Source organism: Medicago truncatula, chromosome 8 (assembly GCF_003473485.1).
Source record: "Medicago truncatula cultivar Jemalong A17 chromosome 8, MtrunA17r5.0-ANR, whole genome shotgun sequence".
Lineage (NCBI taxonomy): Eukaryota > Viridiplantae > Streptophyta > Magnoliopsida > Fabales > Fabaceae > Medicago > Medicago truncatula.
Window position 1 is genome coordinate 27,980,262 of NC_053049.1, and position 19,219 is coordinate 27,999,480.

At 32.7% G+C, this 19,219-nt stretch overlaps 1 protein-coding gene across 1 annotated transcript in view; it reads right to left on the reverse strand.

The window, feature by feature from the left end:
• LOC25480132 (probable LRR receptor-like serine/threonine-protein kinase At3g47570) overlaps window positions 1–17,573 on the reverse strand; it is a 42,563-nt gene extending 24,990 nt beyond the window's left edge. Inside the window, exons 1-2 of the mRNA XM_039829093.1 lie at window positions 16,949–17,573; window positions 5,950–7,935 (exon numbers count right to left, since the gene is read on the reverse strand). Coding sequence (XP_039685027.1) covers window positions 5,950–7,935; window positions 16,949–17,573 — 2,611 coding nt within the window. The remainder of the gene's footprint in view (window positions 1–5,949; window positions 7,936–16,948) is intronic.
• Between the last annotated feature and the right edge of the window lie 1,646 nt (window positions 17,574–19,219).

Below are 19,219 nucleotides of genomic sequence, written 5' to 3' on the forward strand. Positions count from 1 at the left end.
CAACAATGTTTTAATGAGACAGTTAACTCTTATGTTTATTTCCTTGTGTTTGGCCTACTCCTCAAGATGTACCATTTCTTCTTTTCTTTTAACAATATTATAAAAAGTTACTCCCTCCATTTCTAAATATAATCAAATTTTACTTTTTATTTTTTACATCATTAATTGAATGAACCTAAAAAGTAAAATTTACTTATATTTAGAAATGGAGGAAGTATAAATGATATGATGTGGTTTTAAAGTTCAATAAAGTACGAACCCAGTTGGGTTGGCCTAGTGGTATTGACTTGGAATCTGGGAGTATGCTCCTCCTCAGAGTCTCAGGTTCGATTCTCTTTGGTGCCAATTTAAGGGGTTAATTTAGCTTCTTCAAAAAAAAAAGTTCAATAAAGTACGGACACTTTTGCACTCAGACATTTTATAATTGAAAATAATTAATCAATTAAGTTGAAAATATTTTATAATTGACTTGGAGACTTTTGGAGACTTGTACGTGAGTGCTTGTAATTAAACTTTTACAATAAATAAGATTAACAATAGAGAAAACACGAAAAAAAGATTCCCTTCAAAAAAACAAAAAAAAAGAGAAAACACGATCTTTTGTCAAAAAATAGAAAAAACATGATTAATTATTAATTATTAAAAATGAATGTCACTTTAAATTTCATTTTTTTTTAGATAAACAAAATGGCAAAGCCGTTATAAACTCACACACAAGTAGAGATACCGGGGTTCGAACCCCGATCATGGCGTCCGGCCTAACAATTTTGGCATTTTGCCGACTGTCACTTTAAATTTCTAATGCAATATTAATTATTTGTTCATATTACAATCTAGTTTTTTATTTTTATTTTTTGTAGTGGCTGGGATTTGAACCCTGAACCTTACCTACATTATGTATTGTTCATACCAATTGAATTAACCTCACGAGAACAATTATATTATCTAGTTAACAATATATAAGCATTACTAGTAAGAAATACACCATATATCAATAGTTAATAAAAATAATTTAGAAAGTTCACACTTGCCTTATCTAATATAATAATAATTTAATAAGAATATTAACTAACTTTTATGAATTTTTGTAAAGTGGTCTAATGTGCAGCAAATTTTTTTTTTTTGAGAAAAATGTGCAACAATTATTGTAAAACATGAGGATTAATAAATCATATTTATCTTTTTTAAAAGGAAGTACTAAATCATATGCTGAAATTATAAATAGTGTGAATATAAGAAATATTGAAAATATGCCACATAATATCAGAGCTTGCATTACCTGAAAAGTAGTTGGACGATAAATCGAGATATTCAAGAGAAGACATGTTTGAAACTCCTTGAGGTATGGGATCAGACATATTATTCTGACCAATTTTCAATGCTTTCAACCGGTGAAGGTTACCAATAGATTGGGGGATAAAATCACTGAACTTATTAGCGCCAAGATACAAATATTGAAGTTGTGATAAGTCCCCCAACGCTTCAGGAATTTCTCCAAAAAACTCATTGTAGGTGATAGAAATAAGCTTTAATTGATGCAACCGACATATCTCTTTGGGAAACTGGCCACCGAAGCTATTGTGGGAGATGTCTAGTATAATAAGGAACGAAAGATTCCCCAAGTCAGGGAAAACAGTACCTATAAGATTCATGTTTCAGAGAATCAAACTATGGACTCTTCCGTGTCGCTCATCACAAGTGACACCAACCAACTGCACACTGAAGAGGATGTGGACCAATTATTAGCCAACATATCATAGGGGTCTGAAGTAATTAAAGATTTAAATGCTAGAAGAGCAGATTGATCAGTTGTGATGTTTTTCGTATTCGCAGCAAAGCAAGTCACAAAACAATGCAATGATAACAAAACAATTAGTAAGAGACAAGATAATAGATTCACCATTTTTTCTTAGTGTGTGTGTATGAGAGACGAGGCAAGGGACTGATGGGGATGATATATAGTGGATTAAAAACGAGTATTAAGGATATTAACTTTTATTTCACTCCCCTTTTTTTGTCATTTTGCGTAAATGTGAATATTGGTGGGGGTTGTGGTTCAAATCAACCAAGTCTAGATTGATAGATATTGGAATGATTTTTTCCTAAGTTGCAATTTAAAAGTCAGTCAACGAAAAAAGAACAAGAGTATGCGCGTACATAATTACATGAAATATGCTAATGGGTCCAAGAATAATTCATTACGATGACTATTAAGGCCAGGGACGGATCCAAGGTGGGGCAATCAGCCGATCCCACTTGCCTCACTTGTGTATTATATTTTTAACCAAAATTATATATTCATCCAATTTAATCTCATTTTTTTTTTTTGAAAACTCGGTATCCGATCCAAGAATCGACTAATCCGAGGGACCAATCCCACCGCCCACTTGCGGGGGCCCCGTTTAAAGCCAGAGCAAGCTCTGTATGGACTTAGCCCACCGAAATTGGCACCAGAGGGAATCGAACCTGAGACCTCTGAAGGAGCAAACTCCAAGATCCTAAGCCAACCACTAGGCCAACCCCAAATGGGTTCCAATTTAATCTCACTTATATAATACTCCCTCTGATCCTATATACAATAAATATTTGATTTTTTTAATTCATTCCATAAAATGATGTATTTGGTCTATATTTTATATCAGATACATCAATTACATAATGAATCTAAAGAGTTAATTTTTCCTTATAAATAGAACCGGAGAGAGTATTATTGTCTTCACATAATCCATTTATTACACTAAAAAATTTCAAAACTAAGAAGGATCCTAATGTGTTTTCTAAGAGCACTAGTTAATAAATCAAAAGTATTTTTTTATTTTTTTTATAAAAAGTTGTTGTAATTATTATATCGATAAATATTACGTTTATTTTTAAGAGAAAGTTTTCTTATATGAAATCTTTAACCAATTATCTTAGAGCATATCGTTAGCAAGACCATAAAACTACTATTATAATAATCTAACCTATTATTATATTTCTTATTTAATTTGATAGTTATTTGATTTGAGTGTTTATATACTTTATAAACAATTTTTATTCACTAAAAACTAGTTAGATTTTTTTTTTTGTATGCTTTGTTCGGGTTTGAACCAATGGTCTAACTCTTTATCCTTTAGCTCAAGACATTTGAGCTGCATAATTTCCATTTTATAAAACAAGGAAAATGTTAAAGAGTGCCCTTATGATATTGAATAAGAGGATAAAAATAAAAATATTGTATTGAAAATAAAAAAAATGATTAATTTTATTTTTTTAAAAATCAAAATATTGTTGAATCCAGTTCAAACATTTTATTTTTAGTTTCCTTAACAAATATCATTTGTTGGCATAACCCATAAAACAATTAAAGGTAGCCGTGCTTTATGAGGAAAAAGGTAATTGCATATCACATTTGTTGGACAATCTCAAGCCATCTCAATAGTGCACTAAGAAGGTTAGATATCAAGACTTACATAGATGACAATCTTGAAAGAGGAGATGAAATATCACAAGCGCTTCTCAAGGCAATCGATGAGGCAAAACTTTCTGTGATTGTTTTTTCAAAAAACTATGCAACTTCAAAATAGTGTTTGGATGAAGTTGTGAAAATACTCGAGTGTAGAAAATACAAAGAACAAATTATATTGCCAGTTTTTTATGAAGTTGATCCTTTCCATGTTCGACACCAATTAGGAAGTTTATGCTGAGGCATTTGTTAAGCATGAGCAGCGTTTTGGAAGTACAATGAATATTTTGCAAAAATGGAGGGATGCTTTGGGAGAAGCAGCCAACCATTCTGGGTGGCATTGCTCCATCAACAGGTAACTTTTCTATTATCATATTAATGTTATTTGATTAACTATTATTTTAAAAAATAAGATTTTTAAAAAATGAATCCACTTGGGTTGGTCTGGTGGTATTGGCTTGGGACCTAGGAGTATGCTCATCTTTAAGATCTCACGTTCGATTTTCTCCGGTGTCAATTTGAATGGACGAATTGTTCTAAAAAAAAGAAGTATGTTTATATTTTTCCATGTTTGTACAAACAGAACAGAAGCTGAACTTGTTGAGGAAATTGCGATGGGTGTGCTGCAAAAGTTGATTCAATATTAAATTAGAGCAAATTATTAAATTAGAGCAACTTGCACAACTTCAGCTTCAATATTATAAAAGCATAGATACTTACGAAAATCAAGTAAGTCATGAGGCAACGGTTCAACGCATAACTGAACTTAAGATGAAGAGAAGCGTCCGCATGCTTCGTTTGACACGTGAGATGCTTTCATACATGGAAGATTCAGAAGCTTATGAAAAACTATTTTAGTTGCATTATAAATGTGGTTCTTCTTTTACATATTTATCAATGGATGTGTTAAAAAACTTTTTTGAGAAAATGAATTAATTGAATGTGATCACCAATGTCAATATTTTTTCAGTGTTGCACAACGAACAACCATTGATCAGAAGTGTTGGTCCTTCAAAATAAATAAAGAAGCATCTAACATTGGATTCTTTACAAGACATTAATATGTAAGGAAAACCCCTTATAATATACATAGGAAGACATTGTATTTTAATGTGTAAGGATCTTCTACAACAACTCTTGCACACAGTCCAAGCTAAGAAAACCTCTTATACTATACTTTGCTACTCATATGAGGAATTGTTTAATGCAAAACTCAGTTTTCTTATAACCAAGAATAAAAATAAATCCTTTGTCTCATCTTACTATAGTTCTTAAAGAGAAACTTATACTGTTCTTGTCTCATCAAACTGATTTTAAGATACATTCTCAGCCAAAACTGAAAAATCAGCAATTATGCAGAAACTAGAATCATCCAAAGGTGAATGGACCAACATGCATTTGAAATTTAGTTTTTATTTGTACATTTATTAGTGAATTTTTGTAAAAGATGTCAGAGACAAAGGCAGCAACAATACATATTTGTACTTTTGATACAAGATTATGTAGCAACCTAGTAAGTAGACATGTCCAACTCTATTTTTCTGCAAAATTATGTAGCAACCTGCTATGACATAAAATGCAGAAATATTCAATCAAAAACTGATTAGAAGATATTTTCTTCCCATTCTTACACAATGAGTCAAGACCGCCACTACTCTCCTCCAAAGACTGCACCATTAATAAACTTCAAATTAAATTAAAAATAATAATAATAATTGAGAGGGGATACAACATAAATGGATACAGTACACACGATTTACATGCTTCTGTGATGATCCTTATTCACTAGTCGATTTCTTTAAAAGCAAAATGAAATATATTAAGGAAATAGCCTACAGTTGAAAGGACAAACCAGAAGTAGCAAGACATCAATCCAAAAACAATATTGAAAACATCAAACACAAACATTACAAAAGGAAAAAAATTACATCAGTTTACAAACGAAAATAACTAGACTGTGTTTGCACCAACAACCAAAGTCTTGATTTTGATTAGCGTCGCAATAACATCTGCCATATTGATTCTTGCTTCAGGTGAATCTTCACAACAACTCAGGGCTAAACTAAAAATAGATGACATGTGAGTCAATATATCATCAATTTGGTCCCCAGTTATTTGGACTAAATTTGAATCCATGACCTCCATAATTGAATTAGGCAATGATCCACTGATCCATGTCTTCAAGCTTAGTTCTGCAACAAACATATCATCTGTTGGCTTTTTTCTTGTGAATATTTCCATTAGCATAATCCCATAGCTGTACACGTCTCCTTTGACAGAAACAATTCCTCTAGATCCATACTCTGCATGTTAATACTAGTTATTACGAGTTATCAAATATTTTTTTAAAAATAAGGCTTAGATCCATACTGTCTACACATTAATTACTAATATAACATGTTGATGACTAACGTGTGATAGATTTTTGTTGTTGACATGATCAAATAGATTGGTTGGGACTGTAAATATGAAGAGGAAAATGTTAAGTAAAAAAAAGAAATGATCTGGTGCGAGGTATCCAACAGTAGCCAAAGTTTGTGTATGAGTTTTAGATTGTCCTTCATCCATGAGCTTAGCAATACCAAAATCACTAACACGTGCAACCATATTTTCATCCAACAAGACATTGGAAGGCTTTAGATCACAATGAACCACAGGCATTGAAGAACCATGATGGAGATATTCCAATGCAGATGCAACATCTATCATTATATTTAACCTTTGCAAGAAATTTAGACAATAGTTATTTGAATATAACCATTTGTCTACACTTCCATTTGACATGAACTCCATCACCAATGATTTGAAATCCAGATTTGAACAACTGCTGATAATCTTAACCAGATTTCGATGTCGTAGATTTCTCATCGCATTGCATTCTGCATCAAAGCTCTTTGATTTTGCCTCTGATTGCAAATCAATTACTTTAACGGCAATCATCTCACCATCAAGAAGCTTCCCCTGATAAACAGAGCCAAATCCCCCACTTCCAAGGAAATTACGCTCATTGAATCCATTAGTTGCTTGCACAAGTTCATAATAGGATATTCTTCTTGGAGCTCCCAAAGTTGACAAACCCCTTTCAACATTATTTTCATTCTTTCTCCTTTTATTATGTTTTAAAAGTATGATGCACGCAACAACCAAAATGGCTGACACAACTAAGGGAAGTATGCATTCCAATATAAGCTTTTTTTCCATTGACCATTTTTTAACTTGCTTACCACATGTAGGTACTTGAAGGCGAGGATCACCGCAAAGTGCTTCATTATGCATAAATGATTGAGCTGTGAAATTTTTGAAATGTCCACCATTAGGAATCTCTCCTTGTAATCTATTATATGAGAAGTTGATGTTTTGAAGGTACAAAAGTGATTCTAAGGATTTTGGAATAACACCAGTTAACATATTTTGAGACAAGTCCAAAGAGATCAAGCTTACCATTCCATTCAGTGATGCGGGAATTGACCCATTCAATTTATTATGAGCTAAGGAGAGATTCTGCAAATTTTGTAAGGAACTGATGGTTGTTGGAATGTTGCTTGAAATTTGATTTCTTGATAGATCTAATATTACAAGTTCTCTCAAATTCCCAATATCGGGTGGAAAATCACCAATAAAAGCATTGGAGGACAAATCTAACATTAATATATCAGTGAGACCCCAAAGAGATGAAGGTATCTTAGAGTTCAAATTGTTAGATCCTACGTTCAATTTTCTAAGAGAAGTCATATTTCCCAAACATGTTGGTAAAACACCAGAAAGCTTATTATTTTCTATATACAACTCACCTAAACTCTTAATTAGACAGAGCTCATCAATGAATGATCCTTTGAGTGCATTGTAAGCAAGAGACAATACTTGAAGCTTCTCTAGCCCTTTGATTGAACGAGGTATTGGTCCATTTATATTATTGTCATACAGATCAAAAGATAGCAAGGTGCTCATGTTTCCAACTTCTAGGGGAATATAACCACCAATTCCACATGATTTTGCCCTGAAGTATTCTGAAGTTATGTTTCCAATTGACTTAGGAAGATTGGATATATGATTACCTGATAAGTCAAGATATTTCAAATATCTACAATTTGTCAAGGAAGTAAAGAATTGATGAGAATCTTCTATTGTCAATTTATTGTTATATGTGAAAAACAATTCAAGGAATCTTAAATCTCCAAAAGTAGTATTGGGTAGAGTTCCACTGAATGCATTTGTTTCCAATGCGATTTGACGGAGCTTAGAAGAGTTTAATATGTTATTTGGAATATTTCCAACAAAATTGTTTTGAAACAAGTGTAGATATTGCAGATTAGGAAGGCTATATCCCGTATTTGATGGAAGTGTGCCTGAGAGGCTATTATGATCAACCACCAAAGCAGTGAGTGATGACAAGTTGAAGATTTTAGAAGGAATAGATCCACTTAAGCTATTGTTAGACAATAATAGCACCTCAAGTTTATCAAGATAGCCAATCTCCTCGGGAATCGTACCTGAAAATGGATAAGAAATAATATTATTATGATGATATTCGTGGTTATTAGTAGAATAGTGATCCTTCATCTTGTATATGGGAACACAAAAGGGGACAATAAAAAATTCGACCACTTTTTTTCTTCTTTTTTTCTTTGCTTGCAGAGCTAGCATATACTCATGTCATGTGATAAATAGGATTGAACAATATTTGACATTTTTAAAAAAATAAAAAAGAAATTAAATTTAAAGATAAAAAGCTAAACACAAACCAAAAAGATAAAAAGCTAAATACAAAAAAAAAAAAAAAAAACCAATTTGTCAAAAAAAAAAATACAACAATTTTGTCTTTTGTGGAATGTGACGAATGCTTTTCAACCGTTGGATATATATTTTTAGGTTGGACGATGTTTGGTTTTCATGTGCTTTGGTTTAGCTATATCTATTCGTGTGTTTACACTTGGCAATATATAGAAATCCTAATAATGAAATATTAGAATACAAAACTTAAAATTTAAACATTATCATTAAAGGTGTAACGTTTTGGTTTGGATCGGCTTCAGTCAAAAAATGTCCAAACCGATAAAATGTTCATCGGTTTGGTTTGGTTCGGTTTTCACTCTTTTTTAAAAAAGGAACCAAAGCAAGCGAATCGATTTGGATCGGTTCGGTTGATCGGTTTATTTGAAAATACTATTAAAAAAAATTCATATACTCACAAATTTGTATTTCATGCATAAAACATACGTCATACTAAAATATTTCAAGGAATTTGTCTTTTTATAACTAACCTTACTCAATATTTCAAAGGCATAGAAAACGATATATTTTCAAAAGTTTGAAGGAATAAACATGATAAAACTAATGAACATATGAATGATCACATCGGTGGTGAGGAACGTTGGGATAGGTCATAGGCGTGGTTGATGGCTAGGGTTCCTATTTTAGTAGAAATGAAATCGAGTCTAAGTGATGACATGAGATGATGATGGGAGAAAGTGAATGGATTAAGTAGTACTTTATGTTGGGCTTTAATTTTGGGCATACTCATAAGTGTGTGTGTGTGTGTGTGTTTGAAGAGGGATAATAATAGTAAAATGGGGAGTGAGGTTACCATCAGTTAGATTCATCTGTTTCTTGAATCTCAAAATGAAAAACTGAGAACCAAACCAAATAAGATCAGTTTTGAACCAAACCAGACAAGGTCAGATACATTTTCGGTTTGGTTCAATTTGGACTTTCAGTTTCATTGGTTTTATCCGAACCACTTACACCCCTAATTATCATTAATAAAAAATTATATTTAAGATATAAATTAAAACTTTGTCGAATATGTATTTGCCAAAAAAGGTCTAGAGGTGTACCCTTACTATTTTCAGTAAAATAGTTAATTTTACAACAACAATATCTATATTCTATCAAAAATCATAATGATCATATATGAGGTGTAAGTTTGTGTGTCTTTGTATAATGCATTTTTAATGTACAATGATAGGAATACTTGATAACCATTTTATCAAAAATAGATAACTGAGATTAAAAAGCCTCATTTAAAAAACACATGTACCTATCTATATTCTATCAATTCTTATAAATCTCTTTTTTTCCTCTTCTCCTATTCACCATCTCTCGTATGGTTAATCTTTGTGATTTCATAGCAACATTCCGATTAAAAACAACTACTCTTCATGATAAAAATAAATAAATAACATATGCCTCATTTACTTTTAAGAAATTTCAACCTCTCTCCATTATCTAATATGATTTTTTTAATCGAATAGATATCTTCATCAATATGATTACTTGTTATCTCCTTAATGTTCTGGATCTTCTTCACACTATTTGGAATTGAATCCCTAAACCCACCACCACTCATCTTTGAAACACAAAAGTCGTAAACTTTGAGAGTAAAACATAGTGGTCGATGAAGAAAATAGGGTCAATGATTAAATGATCGGTGATAATAGCAAACACAAAAATGGTTATAAGAAGATCAATGGATTATCTTCGGAAAAGCCAGATTAAAGTCGTTTGTGAAAATTGGTAGTAGATTATTGTAGTTGAAGAAAATGAAAATGTAAATGGGTTTATGAGAATAAATAGAATAGACGGAGGTGTTGTATTTTAAATAGGGATTTTTAATCTTAACCATCGAGTTTTAATCCAAGGTTAATGTATTCCTATTATTCTCACCTAAGAAAGGAATTATAAATTTACATATATATATATATATATATATATATATATATATATATATATATGTCTATATATAAATATAATATGAAGGAGTGATCAAATTACACCGCTAAAAGTTACACCAAATGTTACACCACTCAATATTGTTTTACCCGATTAATATTTTTAAAATTTGACCATTAGATAATAAGTTTATATCACATAGATCTAATTCGCCCATCTCTTCACATTGATGCCAAATAGTCGGTATCTCACCGGAAATATCATTATGATAAATATCAAAAACTCTAAGATTTAGAAGCCTATGACAAATATTTGATGGAAGATTGCCGGACAGGTTATTATAGTTAAGATTCAAAACTTCCAACAAAGAGTTGTTGAATTTGAATATCATCGATATGTTGCCTGAAAGCTGGTTATTATAGTTAAGATTCAAAACTTCCAACAAAATTGTCTTATTTTATAAGTTAAATTACAATACTAGTATGAATCGTTAATAATATTTTATTTTCCTATCATATTATTTACCATTTATTACTTTTTTCCTATTTTTTATAATCTTTCTCAAATTATAATGAAGTGTAATTTTGTATAATAACTTATAATCTCTTTATTTCACAACATTAATAATATTTTTAATTTTATATATTATCAAGGGACTTGAAATTTAGAATGGGTATTGTAAATGATAGTACAAACATAATGTTTTAGTTTAAACTTACATCTTTTACATCCAAGTATATGATTGTACTGTCCAAGTTAGTTTTTTTTTTTTTAGACAAGTGTCCAAGTTTGTTATTCTTGGGTTCTTTATTTTTTTATGATTAAAATTTTGATTAGGAAAGAGACATCCCATGTTGATCTAGGAATGGTTCATGAGAAACAATAATCTCATTTAATGTAAAATCTAAGAGTTCATCAATGTGAGTTGTCAATTGATCTTGGAATGGTTCTTCAAATAATATTTACTATCAATATTATTTACATCAAGAAGAGGCAAACGGGAAACAAGCAAACATAAAGTGATATTTTTATGTTATGGAAGCTGGTTGATAAAATCAGTCGATAGACTTTCATTTAAATTGTTATCGTCAAATCTAACATCCCTAAAAAAAGTTATGTTGTTAAGCGGTGGAATTTTACATGCATATGTGTAACTTTTACATCTAAGTATTATTGTACTGTCCAAGTTAATTATTTTGGGGCTATTTATTTTTTATAATTAAAATTTTGATTAGAAGATAGAGACCAATGTAAGGTCATTGAGAACCAATAATTTCATTGAAAAGTTATTATAAAATTCAAGTATAATCTAGTAATTACATAACTGTAGACTAATATTCAAGTACATTTTGTATGAACAAAAAATCTAACCATCCTAACGACCAAAATTAATTTATCTTATTATATTTTAAGCAACAGAAATAAACCTTAACTTGCTCAAAAAAAAAAAAAAAAAACCTTAACAAAATCTATAAAGATGGAATCTTCAATTTTTTTTTCTCAATTCAACCATAGAAACAAGAATTTTTTCTTAGATTGTTTTTTTTTAAGAAGTTGAACCAACCAACCGAAATTGACACATTCAACTTGAGATCTTAAATAAAGTTAAGAGAGGCACACCGCCAGACTTATAAAGTTATATCTTTTTAATCATAAATAAAAACCTTTATATATACTTTCATTTCATCTCTCTATCTTCTCATACAACGTTGCTTTTTCTATCGTCAATCATCGCCACTTCTCTTCTCAATTGTGGTCTCTTTAGACCTTCGGTTCACTCACAATTGTCCGGATAAAGTGACAACAATTTCAAGGGTGTAGAATTTATATGGTAAAACATTTCTGGCTTTGTAATTTATGGGCAAAATGCCAGAATTGAAAGAGGAGTTGAAAAAGAAAGAGGATGCATCAAAGAACAAAATATCAAAATTGAAAATAATAATAAAGTACTTGGGTGTTTGCTTGTTGTTTACATTGGGATGTTCATTTATGTTGTTTAGAAGAATTATGCAATGGGTTACAAGTTAGGGTTCATAGTTTTTAGCTGAATTGAAAATCGCAGTACTACATCCTTGGACTTTGGGTTGTAAATGTTGGATAAAGATGAAATTTTAGGGTTTATGGTTTTTATTTATTAAACAATTTCAATTTCTGGTATTTAGAATTTTTTTGCTTATTTAATTAGATTTTAATTGGAACTTACTATTAATTATTGAATATAGAATTTACAAGTATTAAAAAGTTTAAGTTTAATATGTGGATTCAATTTGTGTAATGTCACATCATTTTATATTGTACATCATCAGAAGTTGGAAAAATTAAAGGACCAAAATTGCGAATTTAGAAATGAAGGACAAAAATCCATAAATCCAACAAAAAAGGGGAGAAAAACTAGCCAATTAATGTACATATAGTTTATTATTTATTTTTATATAACAGTAAAAACAATTGTAAGACATAAATGTTATATTAATAGAAAAAATTTGTATCCAAAAATAATTTAATAAAATTTTTTAATTATTAATGTTGATAGTTCTTTGTTAGAAAGTTTTATAATGGACCCGTTTGTTATAACTTTTTTTAAAATAGATTTTAGTAGTGTAATATGTTTGTTACGCTTTTTTTAACAAAGAAATTTTTAAGGAAAGCTTCAAATGAAAAATTTATCTTAAAATGTAATTCTAAAAATTTCATCATTTTGTTGAATTTTTTTTTTTGATAATAAAATTGTGAATAAATCTCTAAAATAAAGCTATTTCAAATAGCTTTTTATAAAAACCATTTTTAAAGATGTCATTTTGAAAATATATGTGATTTAGTTAGTGTTTGATAATCAAATGCTATTGTTTCATTTGTATATAATAATTTGATGTATTACAATAATTTCATATTTTGTGATAGGTCAATTGTTTAACCATACTGCTTTTTTATAATTTGGAGGAATAGGAATAGGTAACTATGGTTATATTGAATAGATGAGATTGCAAGATGCACAAAAATTATAAATCCAATTCTAATCACATTAGATACCGAATATGTTATGAATGTGAAGCAGATTGCAAAGGTGCATATAATAATAATAATATATACTTCACAACAATCCAAATTATATAGGAAAACATGTATTATAACTTTGATTTGGCCCCACCTTAATTAATACTCAATACAGCCAAAAAATGATTCATTGTGTTAACAAATTGTGCATGGGATTAAATTTAAACTGAGGAATCAATTACTATGTTGTTAACAGGAATGATGTTTGCGTGTTTTTATGATTAAGATTGTCAATCAAGGGGTTATGTGGAAGGAATTGTGAGAGTAAATTTCTTTATCAACTGTCTTGCTTGAAGGATGGATCATTTATGCTTTATGTATTGGAGATTCTAAAGCCAGCAAGGGACATGGGATGATACATATTTAGTTGTTTTAAAATGAGTTTCCTACGCCATGATTAATGAGATCATGTTTATTATTTAAAAATTTATATAAAAAATAAAAATATTTGTAAAATATTACATAAAATACATGAGACTCATCAACGCCGTGTTTATTATTAATGAGATATATCTTTATTATTTGTAATACTATGACATATTTTTAGTCTAACATATTATAATATTTAGGCCAAATATCACATTTGGTCTTTTAGTTTGACATAATTCCTAAGTTAGTCCTTCAAGTTTTAAATATATCCTTTTAGTTTGACCGAATTCCTAAGTTAGTCTTTAAGTTTCAAATATGTCATTTTAGTTGATAAATTATTTCACTGTTACTCCTGTTGTCAGTTAATAATTAATTGATGTTGATGTAGCGGTTAAGTTGTTGATTTGGATCAAAACGATGCCTTTTAAAAGCTTCGGGTGTCAAAACGTTACGTTTAATGATCACAAACATCATTTTAGCACTATAAATGTCGTTTAATAGTGCTCAAAATGCATTTGTTGTTGTAAATAGCTGTCTTTCTAGTACTATAAATGACCATTTGTGATTATTAAAAGTTGCTTTTTACACCATTGAGCTTTTAAAAGGCAACATTGTGATCCAAGTCAACAACTTAATGGCTACATCAACATCAGTTTAACGGATACTGACGGCAGGGGTAACAGTGAAATAGTTTATCAACTAAAATGACCTATTTGAAACTTTTGAAGTTTAAAGGACTAACTTGAGAATTCTGTCAAATTAAAAGGACCTAATTGAAACTTTCAAAACTTAAAGGACTAACTTGGAAATTCTGTCAAATTAAAAGGACCAATTGTGGTATTTGACCTAATACCAGTTTGTGTCTGATAAATGGAAGTTGTTTCAAGTAGATGGTTGGGGGGGTTTCGTTCTCGGTGAAAAATTAAAGATGATAAAGGAGGCACTAAAGGAGTGGCATGTTACTCATTCCAAGGATTTGTCTGGGAAAATTAAAATTTTAAAGGAAAGGCAAGCAGAGTTGGATGGTAAAGGGGAGTCGGAGGCTTTGTCGGCTGCTGAAATTGAAGAATTGCACGCTGTTTCATCTGATATTCACTCTTTGTCGCGGGCTAATACTAGCATAGCTTGGCAACAATCTCGGGTTCACTGGCTTCGAGAAGGGGATGCGAACTCCAAATATTTTCATTCCGTTCTTTTGGGTCACCGACGTCATAATCATTTGCATTCCATTATTGTTGATGGGGCTGAGGTCGAGGGAGTTCATCCCGTCCGTCATGCGGTTTTCTCCCACTTTGCGAATTATTTTAAGAGAGGTGGGATGGATAGAATCGCTCTTCACAATTTTCCGTTTCAGACTCTGAGCTATACGGAGGATGGGGGCCTAACTAGGACTTTTTCAGTAGAGGAGGTGAAGGCAGCTGTGTGGGATTGTGATAGTTACAAAAGTCCAGGTCCAGATGGGGTGAACTTTGGTTTCTTTAAGGATTTCTGGGTTGATTTGAAGCAGGATATTATGCGGTTTATTGTAGAATTCCATCGAAATGGGAAGCTGTCAAGAGGAAGCATTTATAAAGTTTTAACGAAAGTTCTTGCTAATATACTACAGCAAGTGATCGGTTCTGTTATGGTCGCTGAGCAGTCGACTTTTGTTCAAAATAGACAGATTCTAGATGGGATTCTAATTGCAAATGAGGTGGTGGATGAGTCGTCCAGATTAAAAAAGGATTTACTGTTATTTAAGGGGGATTTCGAAAAAGCTTATGATTCGGTTGATTGGGGGTATTTGGATGCGGTTATGGAGAGAATGTCTTTCCTTGTTATCTGGAGAAAGTGGATTAAGGAATGTGTTTCGACTGCAACAGCTTCAATCTTAGTTAATGGTAGCCCAACTGACGAGTTTCCTTTAGAGAGGGGGTTGCGCCAAGGAGATCCTCTCTCCCCTTTTCTTTTTCTGTTAGCTGCCGAGGGGTCGAACATTATTATAAAGTCAGTGTTAGCGAGAAACATTTTTTAGGGCTATAAAGTTGGGGCGCCCGCTTCAGTGCCAGTCACTCATCTTCAGTTTGCTGATGATACTTTGATTCTTGGAGTTAAGAGTTGGGCGTATGTCCGGAATATGCGAGCGATTTTGGTTTTGTTTGAGGCTATGTCTGGCTTGAAAGTAAATTTTAATAAGAGTATGCTGGTGGATGTAAATGTCTCTGACTCCTGGTTGAATGAGGCAGCCTCTGTCCTCCATTGTCGAGTGGGGAAAGTGTCGTTTGTGTATTTGGGTCTCTCTATTGGTGGTGATCCGCGTTGATTGATTTTTTGGGAACCTCTTCTGCGTAGCATTAAATCGAGACTGTCTGGTTTCAATAGTCGATTTTTATCGTTTGATGGCCGATTAGTTCTCCTAAAGTCTGTCTTGACCTCTCTACCTGTCTATGCTTTTTCCTTCTTCAAGGCTCGATCAGGTATAATTTCTTCCCTTGATTCTATTTTTACTAATTTTTTTTTTTTTTTTTGGGGGGGGGGATGTGAGGATTATAGGAAGCTCTCTTGGGTCAGTTGGACTAATCATATTCCGTTTAAGGTCTCAATTTTTGCTTGGAGGCTGTTGAGGAGTCGCTTGCCGACACGGAAAAATATGGTTCATCGTGGGATCCTTTCAGACACTGCTGCTGGTTGTTTGTTAGGGTGCGGAGCTGTAGAGACTTCTCAGCATTTATTCATTTCTTGTGATTTTTATGGCTCGTTGTGGTCTCAGGTTCGGGCTTGGCTTGGAGTTTCAGGTCCCGACCCCTTTATTGTTTCAGATCATTTCCTTCAGTTTACTCATTCAGCAGGTGGTTTGCGAGCAAGACGCTCTTTTATGCAGCTTGTTTGGTTGCTTTGTGCATGGATCATATGGAATGACCGTAATCAAAGGTTGTTTAATAATGTAGGTAGTTCCATTGATCAGCTGTTGGATAAAGTAAAGTGGCATTCTCTGTGGTGGCTAAAAGCTAGTCATGTCGTTTTTGTTTTTGGTTCTGATTTGTGGTGGTCAAGGCCCTTGGATTGTTTGGGTCTAAGCTAACTTTTGATTGACTTTGCATATCTGTAATTTTTTGGGGACCCCTTGGTACACCTTGTACTAGGGAGAGTCCTTGGTTTGTTAATATAAATTCCATTTTTTATTGTTAAAAAAAAAAAACTATTTCAATATTTTTATATCTAACATCAACTTTATCATTAATCTTTTATTATTTTTCAATGCAGATGACTATTTTTCAATGCAGATGACATTTGCGATTTTTTATAAAATGGTCATATGTAACCGCTGTTAGTGTGGAATAGGAGGAGTAACAAATGAATCCTATATTAATATTCTAAAATCAGAGATAGTGGGAAACAAATATAACACATTATATCAAAAAGTACGAGTACCTGAAAAGTAGTTAGAAGATAAATGGAGAACTTCAATGGAAGACATGTTAGAAATTGTTCGAGGTATGGGTCCAGACAACTTGTTCCGTATGGTATCCAATTCTATCAACCCATGAAGGTTACCCATAGATTGGGGAATAAAACCATTAAAATTGTTAGTGCCGAGATACAAATATTGAAGTTGTGATAAGTTCCCCAATGCTGGAGGAATCCCCCCTTCAAACTCGTTGTAGCTGATATGAAGAACCTTTAATCGGCGCAACGAACATAACTCTTTAGGAAACTGACCACCGAAGCTATTGTTTTTGAGGTCAAGTATAACAAGGAAGGACATATTCCCCAAATTTGGGGAAACGGTACCTCTAAGACTCATGTTTCGGAGAATCAAACTGTGGACTCTACCGTGCCGCTCATCACAAGTTACACCAATCCAATTGCATACGGAAGAGGAGGTTGACCAATTATTAGCCAACACATCATAAGGGTCTGAAGTAATTAGGGATTTGAATGCTAGAAGAGCAGATTGATCAGTTGTGATGTTTTTTGTATTTGCAGCTAAGCAAGCAATAAAACAACAATGCAATGAAAGCGATAAAAGAAAGAGATGAGATGATAGATTAACCATTTTCCCGTAATGTATGTGAATAATAGATGACGGGAATGATACATACATATATAGTGATTTAAAAATGAGTTTCCTATGCTATGATTATTATTAACGTGTATTTCACTCCCCACTATTTGTTGGCGGGTTGTGTGGTTCAAGTCAACCAGGTCAACAAAGATAGATATTGAAATGATTATTGTCTTTGACGAAAATACGATACGACCAGGAAGCAACTATAGATGAAGAGATTTCCACTTATTCTTGAAATAATAATGTTAAAGACGAAGGGCAAATGCAAAGAATCCCGTAAAGTTAAGTTTCTATTTTAAGGTCAATCAACGAAAAAAGGACAAGAGTATAGCATACGATAATATGTTTTATTATTATTTTTACTGAATCAAGAGTGGGAAACACATCAAGGAGCCGTTGAACATCCCGACTAGGTCGGCACCTTCAAGGGACTCCAATCCTCTGCCGCTCACTCATAGAATATATATATATATATATAGAGAGAGAGAGAGAGAAGGAAAAAATTATGTACAAAAGGGGGGTCAAACCAAAAAAGAAGAAAAATTACGGAAAACGAAAATTAGGTAACCCATAACGGTCCTTATAGAAATCATCCCTAACAAAGACGGGCAAAGACTCCCACCAACCCGTATCTAAAACAGTGTGACCGTGAGTAGCAAGCTTTTTCGCGCAACCATTGCCCTTGTGGAAAATGTCTAAAGAGAGAACCTCCATACTATGAGACAAGCAATTGTGCCAACAACTTCGCCACCGAATAGGAATCAAAGAGGGCTTAGAGAAAGCCAAAAGAGCACTAGTCAAGTTCCCCTCAATCCAAATGTACCGACAATGATGCGTAACTGCCATTTCTATCGCTATGATAAAGCCCGTAATTTATGCTTCGAACACCGAGTAATCACCAAGATTAGTTGAAAAACTGCCCATGAAAGCACCTGTTTGATCACGGGAAAATACCCCACAAGCCGCACTAAGGTTCTGAAGAGACCCATCCGTGTTAACGTTGATGTAAGGATGAGTTGGAGGTTTCCAGATTATCATCTGAATATCCTTAAACTTCTGGAATGACAGGAAAATCGGAAATCTGTCAAAAAGATTAATGTCAAAGCTCGTAGGAAGGCAATGACCATTCGAAGCATGACCCGACATGGAGACAATAGTAGAAATCTTCGCCTTGTCAGCTAATAGCGAAATTTTAGAGCCATTGAAACGCATGCAGTTTCGAACTAATCAAACGGTATGGAACATGTGAATAATGCCGGAAATAAATAAGTCACGAACTTGTGAGCTGCCGCGTGTGGGGATACAATAAAGAGTGGAGACAACCGTAGATGTATCAATAGAGCGATGGAGCAGCTCTCCAAGCCAAGTCCAAAGGTGTGAAGCAAAAGGGCAACAAAGGAAGAGGTGTACTGATGTTTCAAAATTCTGCAAACACAAAACACAAAGTGACACCACCGTACAACCACGCCTCTAAAGGTTCTCACATGTAGGAATTTTATCGTGCATAAGACGCCAAAAGATAAAGGAGTGTGAAGGGGGGATGCTTACTCGCCAAATAAGGGCCACCGAAGAGAGGACACCCGCTGAGGGGCGAAGGAAAGTGTAAGCATGCTTAGAAGAAAGATCACCGTCGG